Here is a 23,491-nt window from a genome sequence, read left to right on the forward strand (position 1 = left end):
AGACCAACCTGCACTGAAATTTTGCATCAAAAATTGCAAATAATAAGCTGCACAAAACCCCTCCACCCCCCTGAATCCGATTACTGTTTATTTTGAAAGCAGTGCTGTGAAAGGGTAGGCTCAATAGCTGCTATTGCTGTTGACAAGGGAGGGAAGGACTGTCGTCCTAATAAGTGTTTGTACAGTAACCAGCACAGTGGGATCCCCAATAGCAAATAATAAACCTTGATCACGGATTTCAAACATTCCTGTAACATCAGAGAGACCATTCTGACTGCTGCACAACCAGGGGCATCAGCTGCTGTACAAAATCCTTAGATTACTCCAGGGATGTTTCGGAATAATGTTTAACTAACCCAGTCAGGGCACGGGTGTTTTCACTTTTCTCGTTTTTCTTGTGCTATGACATAGCTTTTAAATCAGCGGCGATTTTGGAAGAATGGTTACTCCACTCTGTACTCGCTTGAGAAACCAAAGTATGCACTGGAGGCAGAGCCCGACGCCGGCAGAGAGCTGGACAGGCAGGAGGAGCATGTGTGTGTCCCTAAGGCCAGCCAAAGTCTGCACGGAGCCCCAGCCGGGTGGCAGGGCCTGCCAGGTGCCAGATGTCCCAAAGCCCGTGCTCCAGCACCTTCCCCACTTTCCTTCTCGGGCTGCCCCGGCGCTGGAGCTCTGTGTCCCACTTTGGGGCAGCGACAGGACGGTCCCCACTGCTCACGCTGCCCTTCATGACGAGCTGTGTGGCCCAGCCAGGCTGTCGGGGCTCGGAATCAGCGGGTTAACACCTCGGCGCTCTGCTCCAGCCCTCTCGGAGCCCTTCTCCGTGTCCCCGCCCGGCGGGCGCTACTGAGGGCCCCGCAGGCACCGAGGCCAGCGCTCCTGCCTCCGTCCTGCGCCGCTTCAGCACCGCGGCGGCGAACAGCTCCGACCACGATCGGAGGCCGGGACGGAGGCCGGGACGGGGGCCGGGACCATGGGCCAGGATCGGGGAGCTGGAGTGGCGCTGGGCTTAGAGACCCCCTCCCGGCGTCGGGGCGCAGCGACGGCCCCGCGGCAGCCGGCGCTGTGGTTTTAAATGGGCGGAGCGGAGGCGGACGGGGGGCGGGCGGGGGGCGGCCCGCGCTGGCCCGCGGCGCCCATATAACCCCACCTCCCGAGCGCGGAGTGCCGCGGCAATTGGCTGGATGTGGTACTTGGAGATGTTGAGCTGGCTCCTTCCCCCCATGTCCCTGCACACACACAGGGGCGGGTGGTGCGGGCGGGAGCGGGAGGCAGGGCTCAGCCCCGGCGGCGGCGGTGGGGCTTCCCCTACTCGCTGCCTGCCCGCCGCCGTGCCCGAGCCGCTCCTGCTGCTGGGCTGCTGCCTGCGGCCGCAGGACCCGGCCGAGCCGGGCCGAGGGGAGCGCGGGCGGCTGCTGGCGGCGGCCGAGATGATGGCGGAGGGCGGCGGCGGGCCGGCGCGCAGGAAGGCGCTCTCGCTGCTGGAGGCGGCCCGATCCCGCTACGAGAGCCTGCAGATCTCCGACGACGTCTTCGGGGAGTCGGGCCAGGACAGCAGCGGGAACCCCTTCTACAGCACCTCGGCCGACTCTCGCTCCGCCGCCTCTTCCCAGGACGAGGACGACGACGAGGAAGACCAGGGGCGCCTGGCGGTGTCGAGCCCGCGGAGCAGGGCGGCCCGGCGCCGCTCTCCCCGGGCGGCGGCCACCCCGGCGGAGCGGCGGCGGCAGCGGCAGGTCTGCGGCGGCAGCGCCGTCCCGGGCGGCCCCGGCCCTATGGAGGAGGAGGAGGAGGAGGAAGCCGAGAGGGGGGGATGGACCCGGTCGCTGCGAGACGTCCCACCCCCTCATTTCAAGGATGGCAGCGGTACGAGGAGAGCGGGCTGCCGGGGCCGGGGGCGGCGGGCCTGGGCTGCCGTGGGGGTGACAGCGGGGGGTGCGCGGAGCGGCGCAGCAAGGGAGAGAAACCCGTACGCGGGCCCGGCTGCCGCTTGGGCTGCTACCCGGCGCCGGGCCTGGCGGGGGGAGCACGGCAGGTTCCCCCTGCCCTGCCCGGCCCCTTCCCGGGAGCGGCCCCGCTGTCCGGCCGCTGGTGCCCGGGGCCGGGTGCGCCGGTGCTGGAGAGCCCGGCCGAGGCGGTGAGCGGGAGGGCGAAGAGGCCGCGTGTGCTTAGTCACAGGCATCCCCTCCCCGGCGGGGCTGAGGCCGTGCCCCCAGCGCCGGCAGCGCAGGCTGCCCCGCGGGATGAGGACAGGCGCTGCCCCGGGCAGGGTGGGTGTCCGGGCCCCGCCGCGGCTCCGCTCCGGTGTGCGGCTGGCTCCTCGTCCCCACTCACTGCTGGGGAAAGCCGCGGGTCACCTGCCCCCGCAGAGCCCCTGCGCTGCCCACTGGGGCTCTGGGATTGGAACTGGGATTCCCCCTGGCTGCAAGGTTTTCTATGCAGCCGTCCCTAAACTTTACCCTCCTTGCGTGGCTTTTGGCCAGAGGAAATACCAAGAGAGTAGTGAAATGACACAGCGCGACCTACAGCAGCAGTGCACAGCACGGAGATCTCCGTGGAGTGGCTTGTGTGGCAAGTTGCACCGCTGGCTTGCCGAGGGAGCCATTATAACATATAATAGATCTGCAGGCCTCGGCAGCCAAGTTGACCGTGTAGCAAGGCATTGCAAGAACAGGGTAATGGTTATGAAAAGCTGGGATGTGAAATTCAACATGTGCATCTCAGAATAGGATAGGATGATTGCCTAAGGTTGCTTGGCTTTTCTTTTTAGTAGTGTTTAATTCCTTCATTTGGCTGTTAAAAGCAAATGCCAAAGAGTGCTGCTGCGCTCAGTGTAGTGTGCTGAAATTTGTGCAGTGAGGTAGGCAGGAACCTGTCTGAGGAAGCAGCTTTGGATGGTTCGGGAGGAAGGTGGAGCTAGCACTGGAGCCCAGAGAAAGTTCAGTTGTGCTTCTGACAAATGTGCAAATAGGAGTTGTGTTTGCCTCTGTAAATAGCTGAACCTTGTAAAATGCTTAAAAATCACTGTTATGAGCCTCTGTACAAACTCGAGTTCTACTGAAGGTTCTTATTCATAAGTATACCTAGGATGACATTCTGGACTATAAGCTTCATGATGTGATGATATTTCAGCATTGATTTTCATTTAGTTTATGTGCCTTTGATGGCTTATTCCTTCATATCATTGCTTTATAGTAATAGCCTTTTTAACACAGGCAAAATGGAAATTAGTGCTTTAATACTGATTTGGAAAGGAATTGGATGACCTGTTAATTTAGGAATTCATATTTTCCTTGAATTGAAGGAGTTAGATTTATGGTTGACAGGAACAATGCAGATGTCCCTTGAGGAAGGTGTATAGATATTGCTGTAAATATTTCCTCCCACTAACAGATGCAGAAGAGGTTTCTTCTGCCCTTTAGTTGTGTTGATTGTGATGATGATGATAGATGCTGCATGCTCTTCATAGAATGGTGATTTGGTTTGGCAGAAGTTCAGGTAGTGTAATGATTTGATATGTGGGAAACATGAAGTATCTGTGATATTTTTAATTTTGACTGCTCAAATTCCAACTTGTGGAAACTACTGCATTGTATAGAACTGGGATCTTATAAATCTAGTTTGTACATTGACTGGCTTTAGGCCTTGCAGATATCACCCATCATCAGAGTCATGCTGAACGAACTTGTGCTGGTGCCATCATTGCGTCGTTGGACACCATTCTGACACGAAAGTTTGTATCTATACTTGGTGAGGAAAAGGTCTCTACTGAGGTGCCTTGCAGTGGCAGCATGTCTTTCAGCCCCTTATGGAATACAAGCAAGAAATACAAGGTTAGAGCACCAAGAAAACTGTATTCTCAGTTGAAATGTGTTGGATGTAAGATCCTTTCTTTCTAGGTTCTGTTATTAAAAGCAATAAGTTTACATGAGACCAAGATAAAAATTACCTTTGGTTAGCACCAAAACTTTAGAGCATGGCCTTTTGGTCAAAATCTCAAGGTTTGCTTAGGGCAAGTACTTGACATCATCTCATGCCAGGAGACAAATATCTCATGAGACTTCAGCCTCATTGATGCTGGAGATAAAGTCTCGAATCAGACCAGGGTCAAACCTAGTGTCAAGCTCTTTGGTTTGGGAGACTGCCCCTTCATGAAAGGGAGTGTGTGGAGGAGAAAAAAGTTTGAGTTAGTTATTGAGTGAGCTAAAGCTCTCAAGAGAAAAAATAAAGAGCCAGTTATAAAGCTTGTGGTCTTTTTAACTACAAGTAGAAAATACTATCACTTCCCTTTTTTCTTTTGAATAGATTGCTCACTACTGCCTTTGCCTTCCCGCCTCAATATTAAACTTATGTCTTTAGAAAGCATTGTATCCATCCCTAGAATTAATCTTGAGCACAGATAGGCTAACTGACACTTCATCCCAGAAATACACTCAAGACCCAGATGTGCTGGAAGCTGCTGGCAGTGTGTTAGATGGTTGAGTATGTCCTCAGTCTGCAGTCAGTCACTGCATCTGTGTGTGGTGATGCTGCCTTGCTTGTGGGCAGGTTCTGACAAACTGGGAAAGGTCTGGCTTATCTTCTGTGCCAGGAGAAGAGCTATGCAGCACAGTGCTGTTTGTGTCCCAGATTTTTTGTTTTCTGCCTCTTTTTCAGGGATCTCCATTTTCTGTTGTTCCTTTTCCATTTAATAAAAATAGTGAATGCTTAGATTCCCTGGGGGGGGAAAAAACCCACCACAATGTTAATAGCTTTAGGTGACTTCCTTCGTTGAAATCCAAAATAGCTGTTAACTGTAACATAGAGGTTAGAACAGATGGCTTGCTGCCACTTTATTTCCTGTTAAACTATTTTGCAAATCACTCTTTTAGTGGGTGAGAAAATTCTCAACCATATGATTTGGTACCCTGATTTTTAAACTGGTAACTTGTAGCAGTGTATAATTCTAATGAAATCAGGTTCAGGAAACAAGTGTCTGTCACAAACATCAAGGCAATAATGTAAGTTCTGAGGTACTGGGATGTGGTTAATGGGTATGAGGTCTTGGGGAAGTGGCTGAAATGCTTTTCCTTCACAAAGAGCACCTGGCTACAGCAGGTCCATGGTTGTTTAGCATGGTGCTTAAAAAGATGTCATCCATGATCAAATGCTGGATCCAAGCTTTTTGACCTAGTTGTAGAGGGCAGAAAGAATAAGAGAACAAATTGCTGCTGGGATAGGGAAAACATGATTGAAAAGGAGGGAGAGCGAGAGAGCAAGCAACTACTTTTACAAGCCAGTATATGCCAGTAACTCAAGATAAGCCCTTCATCTCTGGTCACTCCTGCCTCAGACTTAATTGGTGTGCTCTTCCTTTCTTTAGGAGTGGGGTGGCTCTTCCCACTCCTAAAGTGGGAAAGTGATGCTTTCCCTTGTAAGCTCAGTAATCTTGCCAGGAGCTGTTGTGTAATACACAGAATATCCTGGTATTGCTCAGCTGGATGTTCCTGATTTGGGGTAGCTGGTGTTTTCTTCCTAGGATCCAATGCGTCCTGTATCCATGTAGTTCAGCAAGCAGAAAATTTGACCTCAGATGTAGGAGCACTTCTTACTGTTAGGATGCTATGATAGAGTTATGTTTTAGGGTGGCAGCAATAGCAGGGAAATCTAAGCAAAAATTAAGGTTGAAGTCCTCAAAGATAGAGGCAGTTTGTGCTACTGTTTCCTTCATTTTCTATGCCCTTGAAACCATGTTCTTAAGCCTAGATCTAAGGACAAAATATTAAGAATGTTCCTTGCTGAAAGAGCATAGCAGATCCTCTTCAAGTTGCATTTAGACTGTGAAAATAGCTTTTATGAATTTCCAGAGTGTTTCTCTGAAGCAGTGTGCCATAAGTTGCCATCTTTGAAGAACATGTTGCTGTATAAGAGAATGCGCTCAGGAAGAAGCTGCTAAGACCATTTCAGCAATCTTGTCACTTTGAAGAAGTTTAAGCAAATATTTAAAGTAGTTTCTAGTATTTTCTGTTCCCAAGAGCATGGACAGTCAGATGGGAAGTCAGCATTCTAACAGCAAGGAGCCTGGAGGAAGAGCTCTTGTGTCAGGCTGGGCCATAAAAGAGGTATGCATGGTACCACCTAACAGTGCAGGAGCTCTTGGTTCAAATCCTGAATAGAATCTGAAGGCTTTCATCTTACTAGATTGATGTCAATATTTAAAAGTTTTAGAGTAAGAAAAGTATGAACGCTACTTAGTCACTTATGTCAGATTCTGCTTCAGAAATATCTGGCCTAAATTTTCTGACTCTAAGTGGATAAAGTGATGCTGATATGTTTTGTTCTTATTTATATCATCAGAGAACTTAGCTGCTTTTGACTTGCATAACCATGGAAAATATTGGGGTAAATGCATATTTATATAATCTGTTCTTGCATTCTACGTAGAAGTTACTTGTAATGACAGTATCACAACACTTTCAGTGAGATATGATAAATGCATCTCAAAGATGTACATTACTACTTTGCAAAGCCTTTATAGGATGATTTAAAGTCTTGAAGGTTTGCTAAATAAGTGAATTGTGCAAAGGCTTAATATCTCATACATCTTAGAAAATCTAGATGTGCTTTTCAGGAGGTTTTAATGGCTTTAGAGCACCACATTTTTCTGCTTCCATCGTCACTGAGGAGAGCAAAGTGCATATGACAGCCTTATTGATTAAAAAATTTAGTGCAGCTTAGCTATCTTGCCATGTTCCCTTGTCTCTTTTGCTCATACCTCTGCCTTAAACATGCATTTGGGGAATAACCTGGTATTTAGATAGACTTTACAGGAAGAAAGAACCAGCACAGTTTTTTCCTCTGCTTTTATAATCTGTTCTAGTCAGTACTTGAGACAGGAAAGTCTGTAAGCTCTGCAGATTAAGGTCTTCTCCATAGACACTTGCCTAGCCTTTTACAGAGAAAAAGCATATTTGCTCCTAGATCTGGTACTGCATAAAATGAATGTTTTCTCCTTGTAGATACTGATGGGGTCATTTAAAGTAGATCAGTTCCAACAGCTACTAATGTCCTTTAGTCCACATCTCAGAAACAGGACAGCAAACAGCTTCCATGTCTGTCTGTATGCCTTTAAGTCAGCCTGGAGATGAAATCAGCCTCTGCTCAGTCTAATGAGGATGCTAATGGTGGAGTTGACTTGCAAACTCTGCATTGACTGCTAGGTCACGGGAAGTTGTCCTGGATGCCCTAGATTTAAAAGAAACTGGAAATGTCTCTTACATGTTAATGCTCATATAAGAGTTTTACTTCCCTCCTGTGCTAAATCTTCAAAAATTTTGGAGTAGATGGATTTAGTAGTTTGGAAATATCTTGTATTTCTAAAAGGGAAGGTAATCATGGATACAGTCACACATCCTGACTAGAGGTACTAATCACTGAAATACCTCATTCTTTCAAGTACTGCCAAAAATTGGGCATGTTATTAGAAAACAGGACAGATGGACTCAAAAGGATTGCATGGCTGAGACAAATGCATGAGGATACTGTCATTTGACATCTCAGTTCCTTGTAGCAAGGCATTATTTCTAGGAGCTGATACAAGCTCCCTCTTCATATTCTTTAAAGAACAGGATGTTAACCAGTCACTGGCTCTGTGTGAAAATGAATGAACTGATACCTGAGAAGGTAATTTAAAAATTTAGGCAGAGTTCCTTGATTGACAAACTGCAGGATCATAGGCTTGGAAAGCTCCACAGCTGATTTTGTGTCTGTATAAGTTACTCTTGGACTATGTCCTTATTTTCTGTGAAAACAGCTGGTATTCATGTAGCGTGATAGAAAATATGCTTTTGATTGTGCTTTCTTGGATAACATGAGGGATTCACATGGCCTTTATTGACAAACCATACATGGTATTAAGGACAAAAAACAAAACCAAGCAGCTTCTGTTCAGCAAGCAATACAAAGCTGTAACTGTGCACCTGAAAACTGGGCAAGGTGAAGTGTAGTCAATGAGGCACACTGTAAGGATGCCAAAATCATGTTGGACAGGGATACACAGAGGAAGAATACTGTGCATGTGTCTGTATGGATGGGGGCAATTAACTGTGTGTTGGGAGGAAGATTATTGGACTGACATAAAAGATACTGTGAGCCCACCAGTGGGCACAAATGAAGGTGTTATTTGTAGTGAAGAAAAAGCAGAAAAAGATTTAAAGCAGCTGCTGTTATAACTGTGATTCATTTCTGATTACATATGGCAGGGAGGTGGGTGTGTATGAAAGATTAAATTCAAGTGAAAAATAAGGATATTTTTCTTTTTTTTAAAGTTACTTACAAAATTCACTGTTGTGGAAAGTCTGCCTATCCAGTGCATGTAGTCATCTCTGCATTTTTTGGAAAGGTAGATGGTGGTTAACTTCTGAGTAGGGAGCGCCTGTAGGTGTGCAGTGCTAGGGGTCAGCATGTAGCTGTGGGTGTGTGACTCTTCCCATTGATGTCATGGTGCTGTCTGCTGCTGGGTGCACCCTATTGACTTAAGACAATGGTAATCTTGGCAGTTCATGCCCAGGAAAACTACTTGGAAGAGGCTACATGTATTAAAACTTACACATTCAGATTCACAGAGTCATTAAGGTTGGAAAAGACCTGTAAGATCATCAAGTCCAGCTGTCAACCCAGAACCACCACAATGTTCACAATGAAATCACATTCTCAAGATCCATATTCATAGGTGTTTTGAACACTTACAGGATGGCAGCTCCCTCCCCAGAGGGCAGGGTGGTGGTTCATAAACCTTGTGCTGCAGCAGCCAACTGAAAATGAGCCACCTTTGGTTTGGGGCAAGGCATTCCCAGGATGATCTTGAAAACTGTGGGATGCTCTTACATCTGTCTTGCTGGATATGTTGCATTGTCGATATAAATACATGTGTGGATATGAATTCTTATTTAACCTCCTAAAGGGCTTCTAACCTTCTGGACTGTATTTTTGAAAAAGTTCACTGAATGAGAAGACCTCCTTAAACTGAAGTCTTTCTCAGTTTTTGACTGTTGTAGTTATTCCTTACTCATAAACTTGTCCTTTTATGTAGCTAGTGGTTGTTTTGAGATGAAAAAAATACAATGTTTGAAGGTTTATATTTGGAGATCTGCATTAGTTCTCTCTTGTCACTGACTCTGAGATTAAAAGAAATTAAGCTCTAAGATTTGGACTGCATTTGAGTGATCTGTAGATATTTTCATGGCGCTAACATTGTTGCAAGTAGTTTCATTTTTTTCTTTTAAGGATATGTTTTCAAATGCACCAGAAACCTTCCCCCTTGGGAAAAAAGCAATGGATTTTAAGGTAGATGACCTCTTGGTCTTTCCACTTGATGAGGTTTTATTTGATGAATAAAGAAGGACCTCTTAAAAAAGGCCTTTCTTCATCTGCTTCTGTACTACAGGGTAATGACTCACACTTAAACTGACATCAGGGATGGTCTAAGAGATTGTCCAACCTCTAGAGCAGCCCCCTGCCCCTGTGTCCCTGGAGTCTGTCCCAGCCAGGGCAGTTGCACCCAAGGGCACTGAGGCAGCCCCAGGCACTGGGGTGATGGGTGAGGCTGGCCCAGGATGTGGGCCCACAGCAGGGCAGGGCAGGGCTGTGCTGAGCTGGAGCCTGGCCCAGCTGGGGTGGGGACTGATGGCCCTGGGGAGCTGTCATGGAGCACTGGGCCAGGAGGGCCAGGCAAGGCCAGTCGGGCACGGTGGGGACACTGGGGCACTGGCAGCAGCTCCTTGGCAAAGCCATGACTTTCCATAATGGCTCTTCCACAAAAAAAAGCATTCAGAAAGAAACTTGTCACTGCTCAGTTGATCCATTCTTCCAGTCCACTTCCCAGTGGCTGTGCCCTATCCCTACAGGCTGTTGGTAGCCAGCCCTCCTGTCAGCCTTGGAGAGCCTGGCTGCTGCCAAGTGGAGTGGCCCTGGGAGTCACAAAGGGACTGGGAGATAGTGCTGTCCTGTCATTACCTTGGTTTCATGGGTGCCCTGCAAGTTCTTTGGCTTCAGATTACCTTCAGTGTTTGTCTTGCATATGAAACAAACGTGTGAGGGCTTTTGGTGCGTGGAGCAGTTGTGGTAAGCAAGGAACCAGCTGATCCTTGTGGAGGCCCCCCATGGTCACTGTGTTCCATAGGATTTCACTGCTTTGTTTTCTGCAGTGAACTGGAGGCAAATTATTGGGGTGGGAACCGTCTCTGCAGTACTGGCTCTGGGTTTCACATTGTTTTTTGCATTACACTACATCTCTTGCAACAAATCTTACAGACATTAAAATATGTAGTGGGGTGAAGCAGGCAGATGAAGAATAATCTGATTGGATAGATATCATCCAATCCCCATCAGGTATTTTCACTAAAATTGTTATTACTGAAAATGCCTGTTTGTCTCGATTTGAATTGGTTGGATGTGGCCTAGCATCTCCAAAAATGTGTGGCATAAGGATTTGTCAAAAGCTTAAATATTCTGATGGGACATTTTTACTTTTATTTTTATTTAATTTCACTTAATTTTACTTTTTATTTTTAATTAATAAGAACCTGAAAGTGCATTCCTGAATGGATCTGGACTTCTTGAGATTGTTTGTTAAACCTTTAGATAACATGAAGCTGGGAGTGATTGCATGTACACTGAAGAGCAAACTGAGAATTTCTAAGCTTGCTGATAGCCTGAAATAGTCTGGTACAGGAAACACAATGACATGGTGCAAGGGGGGAATGCTCACTGTGAGGGCAGGGCTAACAGCAGAAGTGGAAAATGGAGGGGAAGAACTGTCGAGGTGGAAAAGGAACTGGTGGTTGGAGCTGAACACTAGACTAATGTGACTCAGTATCATGCTGTTGTGAAAAGGCAAACATCCAAATGGAGTGTACAAGACTTGAAATGAGACTGTTTTGCCACTTAAGAGAGAGAGTCTGGGTTGCCAACCCAGGTGAGAAGCATGTAGTTAAATATGAAGAGAAAGGACAGAAGCAGAAAATCTACTAACTTGGCTGCCTTTTAGTATTCTGGCTTTAAGCCAAAGGGCCATATGGGTAAGTAAAAGGGCTATTATAGGAAAGGGAATTATCTGCCTTACCTGCTCTGAAAACTAAATATGAGGAATAATGGGTATAAATTGATGGATAATTGAATCAGACATGATAGAAACTCTCAGACAGTGCAGTGGTGCAGAAGACAAATGCACCACTGAAAACCTAAGAACAAGTGTCATTAACCTGTTCTGTCTTTTGTAACAGACTGAGACCCAGTATGTGTGCTGAATGGGGATAGAGGCCTTGGACTGAAGGACTTCCTGAGGTCCCTTCCAGCACTCCTTTCCTTTGTTTTAGATTGGCTAAGATAAACTAGCAAGCTGCTTAATGGCCAGTTAAATGCTGGACTGTTATATGAAGGACTTGCTACTTGCATCTTCCATGTCAGCTTTTGGAGTGGGGAGAAGGCTGTGCAGCTTGTCGGAAAGAGCTGTGTGCTTGCAGAAGGCTGCCTGGTCTGTTAAGGTGAAACTCCCTCCCTCCCTTTGTCCTGAAAAGTGGCCCAGGCAGACTTGATAGTTGGGGTGTTGTTTCCACACTCACTTCTATGGTAATGAGTTGTGTGGCCATGAATCTTGTATCTCTACTCAAATGACTTACTCCAAGACTCCTTTATGTTCAAAGCACTAAACTGCTTATGTTAGGGATGTCTGATGGGACACTGCCCAAGGACTTGTGAGATTAGCAGTGCTATACTCTGGAGGCAGTGCATCATCCAGTGGTGCCTGCGTTTGTAGTTGCCTCTGTTCATGACACTTCTTGAGGTACAAAGAGCCTCCTTGCAACTGAATCCCAGCACAACCCTCTGTAGACCATAAGGACAGATACATGGAGGAAGACAAGTGCAGGTCTAGAAGAGGCTTGGCTGGGTTATGGTGCAGACACCTGCAATAACTGATGATCATGGAACAGGTGTCCTGGCAGGAAAGAACATCAGAATGTCTGCTGCATGTTTTTTCTTTTCATGGACTGGGCATCAGAAGGTTGTTCCTTCACTTCTTTGTGAGCATTGCAAAATTGTTTCATCTTCAAAGACTACTTTTTGGCACTTAACATCATCTTTTTCCCTGATATTTACCTCAAGTACATTTAAAGAGATTTGCTGTTTAGCTTTCTTGTGGTTTTCTTCTCTAGCTATTTCTTTTTCTTTTTTTCTTTTTTTTTTTATTTCTCCCAAGGCTAAAAATAAGAAAGTATGGCATTTCTTCACAACATTTCCTTGCAAGAATATACTCCTACTTCTAGTGGTAGTTCTCTGCCTTTTCCAGTGTAGGGTCAACTCTTTGTTGACAAATTGCATAGGTGTCCAAGTAAGGCCTAAAGTTCCTTGTTCAAGGTACTCATATGTCACTATCGCCACTAAAGGTAGCCTGCTTTATGCTATCCAAAAAGTGACTGTGCTAGAAGTCAGTTGTTTGAAAAGTTCTCATTTTTCTGCAGAATAAGAGATTGTGCCTGATCTCAGCAGATAATTAGAGAAAAAAACTTTAAATATGTGTTTTTAAGATTTATTTTGGCCAATAAATTCAGGTAATATCCCGTGGGATGATCAACCCAGTATTTTCTGATAGTGTGTCGCGCATAAAATTGGTTCTAATTCCATGTCCTGGTTAAAAAAAAAAAAAAATAATGCCTTTCTGTACAAGCCATGGTTGTTTCTGGTTACAAGGGATGTGAATTCAGCCAGCAGTACCAAAACCTTTAATCCCAGTAGACCTGGATAAATTCAAAATACATTGAACTATGTTGAGTGCAAATAGTAGTGCAGACATCTCACTGCTTTCAGGGGACAGGTGAGTGTGAAATAGTCAGCTATGGATATTTTTGAGATGGTACTGCCAAAGCGGGTACTGAATATGAAATGGTTCTAGAAATATGAAATGGACTTGACACTGTTAATGTGACGTTGGTTTTTTTTTTTTTTTGGGTTTTTTTTTTTTGCGGGGAGGGTTTGGTTTTTTTTTTTTTTTTTTTTTGAGCTGCTGGCTCTTTCTCCCTGAATCAATGAAAAGAAACTAAGTGAGCATTAGTTTTTTTCTAAAAGCAGCCACTTGTATCATATGATGAAGCAGAAACGTTTGATAGCGTTTTATGGACATATATAGCAGGAGAGTGAGCAAGATGTTAAAATAAAAGGCATGCCTTTTCTTTAGGTTTTTTGCTGAAAGGTTGACTCAGAAGGGGTCTGAGTACTGACCTGGAGCAGCTTGACATTGAGCAGTGCACTGCCAATTGCTCTAATGTCAGCTTTCTTCCCAAGATAAAAGGGTGATGAGATTCTTTTTTTTTAAGCTGAAATGGGCAGCTAAAGGGAGAATCCGTCAGCACAATACTTTAATCAGAAAAGGAACAAGAAATAAGTGTAACAAAAGCTGCTCAAAACTTTGCTTTTAAGCTTTCAGTTTCTACTGAATCCTTTTCATCTGTACTATAACCTCTTTCTAACCTGCCCTTCTGTGCTGCAGCATTTAGTTTCTCTAATTGTGTTTTGCTTTCTAAAATCTTCTTCTGTCATAAAAATGAACCTTTCTCTTATATCTTAACATAGATTCTAGCAGTACGTCCCATTTTAGTCAATGTTCTTAGTCATTATGAAACTACCTTTTTTTTATTCTCTGAGCTCTGCTGGATACCACATCTCTCCTGTTCTTGTTAAGATTGCAAGTAGTCAGGGGCAGGAGTTCATCAGATCATCAGATTTTGCTTCTTAGTAAGTCAGGCTTTGTGCAATTTTGCTCTGCCCCATGTCCATTCTTGTGGGACGAGAAGGTAAAGGTCCTCCAGATATTGAGTCCTTATCCAACTTATGGGAAGATAGCTGATGGGGTGACAGCCTTTTGAATTGCCCTTGCTGAAAGATGGCTCACTTGAGTTCAATCCTTATTAGACAGCACATTTGTCGAGAGAAGAGTCTGTAGGCTCCAGCAGCATCTCCTGTGATGAAAAAGCAGTTGATGTTGAGATGTGAGGTCATGTGAAACCAGACTCTGCCTGTTCTTGCCTCATAGTGTCACATAAAGAAAATAGGTGGTATTTCTAACATAAGAAAATAATTGCCAGGTGCTCTTGACCACATTGCTCACCCAGTTTGCTACAGCTGATGCTCCAGATCTGCTTTTGTGGGAGATACAATATGTGAACTGTCACACCCACCACAGGATCTAAGACAGCATTAAAAACCTGGTAGGAATGCAGTGTACAGCTCAACAAAGTCTGAGTTCAGATCTGATAGTTCATATGGGTTTGGTTATCCCATGATTGCTCAGTCTTCTTTTTGGATGAAGTTTGCGTTTCAGGAGTGTCAGCTGCCCCCGCATGGATTTTTGTGTTAGCATTTCGTTCTGTCTGAATTGTGAATGCATCTGTGCTCTTGCTACCTAATAGAAGAGACCAGTGCAGTTTTAGAGGCTAATGCCCCAAGTATTCTTTATAGCAAGCATTTGAGGAATTTTCTCCCTTCTCAATCACCTGTATTGGCAGGAGTGGGGATTGCATTTCCTGTGTCTGGTTCTTCACTCACTTTGTGACATGTACCCTGTAGTCCCTTATTTGTCAGACCTTGGTTCTAGAAGTAGGAGGATGTGACCAAAATCAAGTGATATTTTCTATAAAGAAAGCAAAATGTTATAGTTTTTATAAGCAGTTTTGGGGTAGCTGTTGCTTTTCCTCATTGAGCCTAGCCGAACTCAATGTTCTATATACTGGTGGATCTTGAATGCTTCTGAAAGAAAGGAGATACGAAGATCTATTTTAAGTTTTTCTTTCTCTGACTACTGCTGTAGAGAGTCATTGTTAGCTACCTTGTTTATAATTTAGAAGAGGGAGGAGAAGGTAAGCAAGTTTTTAAACTCAAGTAGAAAAAGGAGCTTTTTCTGAGGAGAGTTTTAAGTACCTCTTTTGCTGTGTGTTCAAGGACTCCATACTATACTTGCCAATATTCATTCTTTTGCAGTTATTTCTGTGTTTTATTATGGACTGCATCACTTGACATTGTAATACTTACACTGTTAAGTCATTTGCTTGGAGCAATCCTAGGCTAGAAGAAGTGTGCTTAATCTCACTTCAAAAACATGCGCTTCAGGGTAGTGTTGCACTGATGCCTAAGAATAATGTGATCACCATAGTTTGAAGTTAAGTGTCTGCCTCAAATGGTTTCTGCTGGGCTGGAGTGAAAAGACCCTAAGAGAGGTTACTGTTGTCAAACTGTAGCTTCAAAAATTTCTTAGAAGATATCCCTTTTGATGTTTATTGAAAGTACAATCTGTTTGCTTCATATCGTCACAACAGAGCAAAGTTTGGGGTCAGATCTAGTAGAAACTAACATTAAATCCCTTGATCAAAAGGAAAAATCCATGCTTCCTGAAGAACATGAGTTCCAATTTGCTTGCTAGGGTTTGCAAAGAGTGAGCAAAATCTCTGGTGGTCGTAAGGTCCAGGAGGGAGGACAAAGTGGCTGCAGGATAAACTACAAAGGATTTTCATAGTGAAAAGACATTCCCCTTTTTTCCTGCCATGACACATATTGCAGCCTCAGTCTTGCTTTTAGGATTAATAGTTTGCATGGCTGACTGCAAAATGAGGATCTGCTCTGGAAACCTATTTCTGCTAGAGAAAAACACAAGGCTCTTACACCTCCTTTTGATTTGCAAGTGACACAAATTAAAATTCAAAGAGGAGTGTCAAGGGATGTAAATATAGTGCATTATTCTTTGAATCCAGAGATGCATGTAAGTATATGAATAGGTGGTACTACCTTAGTGATATGTGACATATGACTTGATATGTATTCTTTAGTGACATGAGAAGTGTCATACCAATGCAGAAGGACCTCTGACTGATCCCACCACTCCCCTGTTCTTACAAGAAGACAGTTTTCTTAAAGACAAGGGGAAATTACTCCTTTTTATATTGATATAAAACCTAAAGTAGATCAGCTGAAGCTTATAGGATTTGAGCATGTGTTCAGCTCTCTGCTAGGTGAATTGTGTCTGCAAGGCTGCTTTAGTCCTTTAGGAGAGCTCTAGGGCAGTGTTCCCCAATCGTTTTTGATCATTCACCCCTATCAGTGGAGGTTTTCTCAACAGGTACCCCCAATCTATGTTTATTTCTTTATTTATAGGTGATATACCTGCCCTACTGTACTAATACACTATGTACATTATAAAGCATACACAAAACCAGAATTTAAACCAGGATGATACAAAGATGAAATTAGCACTATTTAATTTTTTTATTTTTTATTTGTTAACAACAGAGAAAAATATTTTCTTCCTGCTGTAGATTGTCTCAATAGATTGTCTTATGCAGCACCCTATGTTGGAAAGCACTGTGCTAAGGCTTGTGTAAGAATGTTGATAAAAGTTCACATATGACCCCTAAGCCAGGTGCCTGGCTCTTGGCAAGGAGGACTGTGGTCATTTGTGTCCAGCTCTGCCAAAATGCTTCAGTTCAGGCCCAGAAAGAGAATTTCTGTGAAGTGGTTTGAATCCCTCTGCCAGGGATGCTACCAGACCCAGATGTAGCTGGGATGAAAAGCCGTATGTTCACCTGCTTTCTCTGTCTTCTCTCTCCTCCCAAATAAATAACATTCTACCTTGCCTAGTAGGCTTGGGGTTTTCTCAGACAAGGCTATAAAAACTCCAGGCCCAGTTTTGCTAAAAATAATCTTAAGACTTTTTTTACCCCCCACTAAAAACATCAATGAGGATTATAGAATCTGGACCTTAAGTGATGCATGTAAAAAATTCTTGATGTGGAAGGTGAAATGCTACCTATTCACGGCCATTCACAGTGAGCAGGAAAGGAGCTGTATCAAAGGTGGTGGAAGAAGCTGATGGAATTTCACAATAATCTCTTAATTTTATGAGGCAGTCAACATAAAGAATTAAAGGAAAGAAATGTTTAAATGAGAGCTTTGTGAACATAGTAACGAATGGCTGAGGAACTGGAAGGGCTGTGTAAAGGAACAAATCTGTCTGTAATATAAAACCACTTTAGCAGTTAGGCCCAGAAAGCTTAGGAAGTTGGGAGGCTCCTTTTTCTTTTAAAATGTGAACACACCATGAAGTTCTTTGAAAACCTCTGCTGTCTGAAATCTTCCTTGCTGCTAGGTCCAAGATGAGAAATACAAGATACTTTCTCCTTTTATAACCTAAGCTGTGTTCTTACAGAGACTAATTCTTATGAGATCTTTCAACTTTTATTGGTTCATATGTTGGCAGCCCCCAAGAAGCCTGGACAAGTTGATCTCTAAGTAGCTGTGATCTGGTGTTCTGGATGGCTACTAGTAACCTGTCTGATGACTTCCAGTCTTTTCACTGCCTGATCTCAGAATACAGCACTCTAAGCCTGTGTTTGAAGAGCTGGACTTTGGCTCCAGAGCAACCTAGCATCTTGCCTGAAAGGCTGTGGGGGGAAGTACACAATGCTTTTCTTTGCAAACCTAGTTCCATGGCCTGGTTCCTGCTGCACCTGCCCCTGCCAGCCGCGCAGCACGGCATGGGCTGTGGTGGCCGCTGCCAGGAGCCGAGCAGTTCCACAGGCTGCACAAAGTACCTGGGCACAGGTTGTGAGAGGGCTGCTGAGGGACTGCTGCTGCTGAGAGTGAGAGGTGCTGTGCCACTGTGCTGCTCTGAATCTGTGCGCTGTTTAGCTCTGAGTTGTGTTTCTGGCTTGCTCTCTGTAGATGCAGCTCCCTGAAAACCTTTCGGGGGGGTACAGTGGCTTGTGTCACCCTGAAGTTAACACGGGCAGTGCAAATAATAAATCCCACCTTTTCCACAGGTGACTGCCTTTTTTTTTCCACTCTTAATTGTTGAAGAAGTGCACCGATTTCCTAAAACTGGCAAGTTGTGGGTTTATAAGAGTTATTAGGAAGCATAAGCACTTGGAGTGCTGTGGAGTGTGTCATGTATCCTGTATGTGGTAAGAGGATTAGGGATGTTGATGTACATGGGGTAGAGAAGTCATTTATTGAACTTTCCAACTGCTTGCCTGTTTTGTGTTGAGATGTTTAGACAGCCTGCAGCACTGGTCACTTCTTAGTGCAGGCAGAACAAGGATGGAAAAAGACAGTCCAACATCAGGGGCAGGAATAAAAGATCAAAAAGAAAACAAAAAGCACACAAAGTGATATTGTGTATATGTGAAGAAGTCCTAACCCTAGCAAGGATTTCAAAGCATGACTTCCACTTTGCATCATAGGTGTACTAAGAAAATAATAAGATTTTCATCTGCCTCTAAGCCTAATGCAGAGAACATGTGGCTTGTCCCAGGATTTTTGAGGGTGTTGGGGAGGAACATGGAGAATATAAAGCAAAGAAATTACAAATTTAAAAGTAGGTCTGTAAGTGCAGATGCAATATGGAGTAATGAGAGTTCCTTTACCTCTTAATCTAGGGTGATGATAGATCTTACTGGGCAGTTGATGAAACTTGCTTAGAAATGCAAGTGCATGCTTTCCTACAGAGAGCAGTAAAATCCAGGGGAGGCTGGTACAACCTAAAAGAAACAGGTTTGAAAAAGCCTGAATATTATCCCCGTGCACCCCTGTCACCAGCCTCCTTGGCAGGTTCCAGAATTTGAGCTCTTCTAGCAGAGCTGCAACATCACCCCACTGATCACCTCTCCCAGGTGGCTGCTGCAGTACGTGCTGACATCTCTTTGTGAGAAGTAGCATTGAATACCTTGGGGACTATGTGCTTACCCTAGCAACTACTCCCTGTCTTCTCCAGGAAGAGCCTGTTGCTGCTGGGGAGCAATTGCAGACACCGGTACTGTAGCTACCTTAGCTCATGTGAGGTGGAGATGAATCATTAGGAGGTTCTGTACTGAAATTAATGTTCGTGCATTATAAGGTTGTCTCCAATGCTTTACTGAACTGTCTGGATTTCTGGTTGCTGTATATTTTTTTTTCTTTTTTCTTAAATAACTAATTTTTGAACAAAACAAAGCCATTTCTTTGTGAGACTTACTCAAAAACTGGAGGTTCATTTTTCAATAGCATATGTGTGTGTTGTATGTAAAAGGCAGGAGTTGATATGAAGGCTTTCAGTATCTCATTAGTTGGTTATTTATATTGACTTATTGACTTTTATTTACAAAAAATAAATTAAATATTCTGATTATTTGCTTGGAAAACATATCAGGCTATTTTCCCTTCTTCAAAAACAAAAGCCTTACCTTTCAAGGCAGGGTCCTCAAATCAAATATTGTCGATGCTTAAGGTGGATTTTTATTTTAAATTTCTGGAAAGGAGAAAGTTCCATGGGAGTAATGGTATTTGTGACCAGTGTGTATTAGAACAGACCAGGAGCCTGGGAAAGAAAGATGGGATGGTGGGATTGCACCTGCAAGAGTTGCCAGTGCAGGAGAGGAGTCTGCCCATGGAACAATCCCAAAGCAATCTTCTGGGATTTAGCTATGAAGGTCACCCTGCTGGTAAGGGGAGTTGTGCTGACATAAAACTATCCCTGCTGCTTTGTACAGTTATTTTGTAAATGTGCACAGCTGTGCCCACAGACAGATGTGTAGCTGCTACGTGATCTACTAAAAGCTGTATTACAGGTGGTGTATGGAGTCAGCACATCGATGGTCATCTCTCATCTGCTTGACATGCCCAGTGTCAGCTGGGCTGCCAGGAGCAGGGCATTAAAATGTTAATAGAAAACTACAGTGGCAAAAGAACGCAGTGGACTATTGCCATGGAAGCTGCTGCAGCAGGAATTCCCCTGAGGAGGAGCATATGCAGTCCCACAGCCAAATAATGTGCAAAGAATTATGTAAACTGACACAACAGGGTACTCTACTTTGACATTGACTCAGCTGCTTTAGGGTCTTTGACTCTTGGAAATTATTTTAACCCAAAGACCTTGTACCGGTGTTTTGGGAGGGTCTGTTGGATGTTAGAAAAATAGTGATTGGTAGATGGCAAGATCTCACTACAGAAATTAAGTATATAATTAAAGGTGTCAACATCAGCTGCAGTAGGCTGTTTATTCTTTGTACTTGTCACAGCTTGAAAGCTTTGTAGCTTTAAAACATGATGGCAAACACAAAGAAATACTCTCTTAATTAAACAGTTTTTTACCATGGCTTAAATCTACAAGGCATGCTTCCATGGAAACTGCCACAACATATCTGGCATGTTTTTGTTCTCAGACCAGTGCTGTTGGTGGTACAACATACATTTGATGAATGAGAAAGGTGTAAGTCCTGCCTGCTTGGTCTCTTGAAAATGCCCCAAAATTTAGTTGTACTTCTACTGTGTCTTTTCACACAAGATAATCTACTGAGTGACAGCCAAAATTATTTGTCCTTGGTATCCCAGTCTTGGTGCCCCATTGAAGTTCTTCACCTTTTGCAGGCTGAACTGCCAGCACATGGCAGTATGGAGGAGGAATGGGCAGGGTGCCTTGGTTATCACCCCAGGCTTTGGAAGGTCACCATCTCATCAGGGGAGGAGACTGTCTTGTGTTTGGTGGAACAGCGCATCACTCATCCCTGATCTACGCCAGGCTGACCTGCTACACTTAATGCTCAAGGATTTTGCTATAATGCTTTAAAAAGCTGAATGACAGTCTGCATCCAGTACCCAGCACGGAAACAAGCTGAATTGCAGGAAGTTCCTTAGTTTGCGAAATACTTCATTAATTTTACTGTTTGATTTTCTAAATAAGTTCTCTATTTAATTTATCAGTAACTCAGTGCTGCTTGCTGTGGAGGCCGGAGACTCTAAGGACCAGAGTCAGCACAGAGCAGCTCTGTGCTGGTTTTCAGTCCACTTTCATTTGTCCTTGGATTGCTTCTAGACACAGCTCTTAATGCTCTCTATGGATAAAAGTCAGACTGCAGTCTGTGGATCGCTTTATTGCTGACGCTGTGAAGAAAACAATCCTTTTTAATGCCGGGGAGGGAGGAGAAAGTGGCCTTTCAGAGAAGCTCTTTGGAACAGTTTTTTGACTACGGTTATTACGTGCAGCCGTGGAGGCATTGTCAAAGGATTATTTATAAGGTTGGAAGAGTGCAGGCAAATCACACTTTGCTAAATAGCTTGGAATAGACTTAGTGAAACTAAATGTAGAGCAGAAGTGCGGCTACTGAGTGCCCACGCAAGGGTGCAAAGTAAGTTTCTGTAAAGGTGACCTTGCAAAAACTTCCCCAGAAGCATGGGCTGCTGAGAGTGAGCCCTTACAGTCTACAAAAAGAACCATCTTTGGAAGGACCATGTCCAGTTTTTCTAAGCCAAGAGTGTCTGCCTGGGAGTTGTTAACTTTTTTTATTGCCTCCTCCTAAGCTGGCTTTCAACTCCAAGCAATGCCACAGTATGGATCATGTTTTCATCATTTATTCTTGCTGATTCTTCTGATCATTTAATTCTTGTGTAAGGCAGTCCCTAAAGGGAGCCAAGATTTGTCTAGCAAAATAACAGATGCAGACATCTACTCACCCAAAATCCTGGTCAGAACCACAGTTGGTATATATTAGGATGATGCCTTTGACTTAACAAAGTCACTGAAGCTTTGCTAGCTTTTTCTAATGGAGACGAACAAAAACATGCAGCATAATATCCTAAAAACCTGGATGCTTGCCACCCAGTTCCTACAGGAGAGCGGTCTCTGAAATAAACTGGAATAAAACTCAGAAAAGAAGTGTTAAGTGAACTTACTTCAAGCTGTCTTGACAGGCTTGTTGTAATGCTGTCAAACCAGCTATGGTTTGAGGATGGTCTGATGTACATTTCTAGGCCATTAAGAATACAGCTGATATGAAGACTGATATTCTGGCAAGCCAGATAAGCTCCAGTTCTTCCAAAGGTTGCATGAGGAAACTTAGTGCTAGCAGAAATTCTGAAAAATATTCACTTGGGAAATATTAAAACATCATTTTTTGTTTTCTTGCCTTTTTTTAAAGCTCTTTATAATGCTCCCTGCACATTGAAAAAGATGAGAAATTGTTTGAACTCTCTGTCATATTTCATTAATTTACACCTTCCATAAGGACATCATGATTTTTTTGATGGATATGTATTTTCTGACGAAAAGCTTCTGTCAGCATTTTTTTATGTTCTCTAAATAAGACCCAAAAATCATGTTGTGTACTTTTGCAGAGGTAACTTGTCAGGAATATAAAACAGTTTCTAATTGCTTAGACTTAGGAAAAAGGAATTAATTGGCCTTTCAAACCTTGGTTTTTGAAGGCTGTACCATATATTGGAGGAGAAGGTACTTCCCAATGGCAAAAAAAAAAAAGTTTCTGGACTGATTTTTCTTAGGTATGTATCTGCATATAATATGCTTAATGTGCTATTCTCGTAGGTGGCTATAAATTGTTAGATTTTTTCCTCAAAGAAGATAATAAAATTACTTCAAAATTATTGAACTGATACTTCTACTGCTCCTGTTCCTGATTTGGGAGTATTGGAGTCTGCCAAGCTGTTAATGAAGTTGCATTAATTTCAAAATGAGCTGTGATTAGCTCTGCACAAGGTTTTTTTACCAGCTGTGCAATTTGGGTTATACATAGGGTAACCCCTGGGCCTCTCAGAGTAATGCAATATTTTATTGCAGGCCTCAATTGCAGTTTGAATGAGAGAAGAGTGTTGCACAGCAGAGCAAAAGAACTTTCTTTCACTGTGTTTTCTCCTCACATATCTTATTTATCCTGCCCAAAATAATGATGCTTTTGACCTTCTTAAGATTTGTATGCTATGTTGTAAGCACTGATAGGTTACAGTACATTTTGAAACTTTCTGTCTTTTGTCCATCCATTATTCTGAGTCTATGAATTCTGTGGTTGGTAATCAGAACAGAAAAAATAGGAAAGGATACATTAACTTTTAAAAATGCTCTCAAATTACTTAATTCTGCAAACCAATTAAGTAAGAAAAAAACATTTAATTCCCTTGATATTCTTTTTTTTTTTTTCCTACTGTATTGCTCAGCGAGGAAGACTAGAAAGGGAACAAAGCAGGGGGAAGAACGTGACCGGTGGGGACCCATGTAAGAGAGAAGACCAGGGATTTTAGGACAACAAGCAGGGGCAGCCTGAAGTTCCACCTGAATTTTTCCTTAAATCATTGTGGGATTGTGGAGTAGGTGTGTTTGCTGAGAAGTTGGGTGTGCAGCCTGCTCTCTTGCTGGACAGCAGGGCAGCGAGGCAGTTGCAGTTTGCCCTGAGCAGAGCTGAGCCACAACGGGCTCTGTAATGCTCACACTTCCAGGGCAAGGGGCCAGCTTCTATTCACAGTCACATTGCCAGCACAGACACACAAATAGCTTTTCATGCTTCGCTTTTTCATTTATTTTGAGACTATTCTTACAAATGGAGATGTCTCTTTGTGGGAGACATCCCTTCTGAGTGCAAAGGAGAAAATGGAACCAGCGAGTCAAAATAGCAGTAATGACTTGCAAGGTGGTTGCTGCAGATTGCACAGG

At 43.8% G+C, this 23,491-nt stretch overlaps 1 protein-coding gene across 3 annotated transcripts in view; it reads left to right on the forward strand.

Moving 5' to 3' along the window:
- The first annotated feature begins 1,395 nt into the window (after nt 1–1,395).
- PGBD5 (piggyBac transposable element derived 5) overlaps nt 1,396–23,491 on the forward strand; it is a 316,445-nt gene continuing 294,349 nt past the window's right edge. For all 3 annotated transcript variants that reach the window (XR_008483195.1, XR_008483194.1, XM_054279561.1), the window contains exon 1: nt 1,396–1,866. Coding sequence is in view for 1 of the 3 variants with exons in the window: in XM_054279561.1 (XP_054135536.1) it covers nt 1,431–1,866 (436 nt within the window). In the remaining 2 variants the exon portion in view is untranslated. The remainder of the gene's footprint in view (nt 1,867–23,491) is intronic.

Source organism: Melozone crissalis, unplaced genomic scaffold, assembly GCF_028551555.1.
Source record: "Melozone crissalis strain CALT ecotype California unplaced genomic scaffold, PUWL_Pcris_2 ptg000027l_1, whole genome shotgun sequence".
Lineage (NCBI taxonomy): Eukaryota > Metazoa > Chordata > Aves > Passeriformes > Passerellidae > Melozone > Melozone crissalis.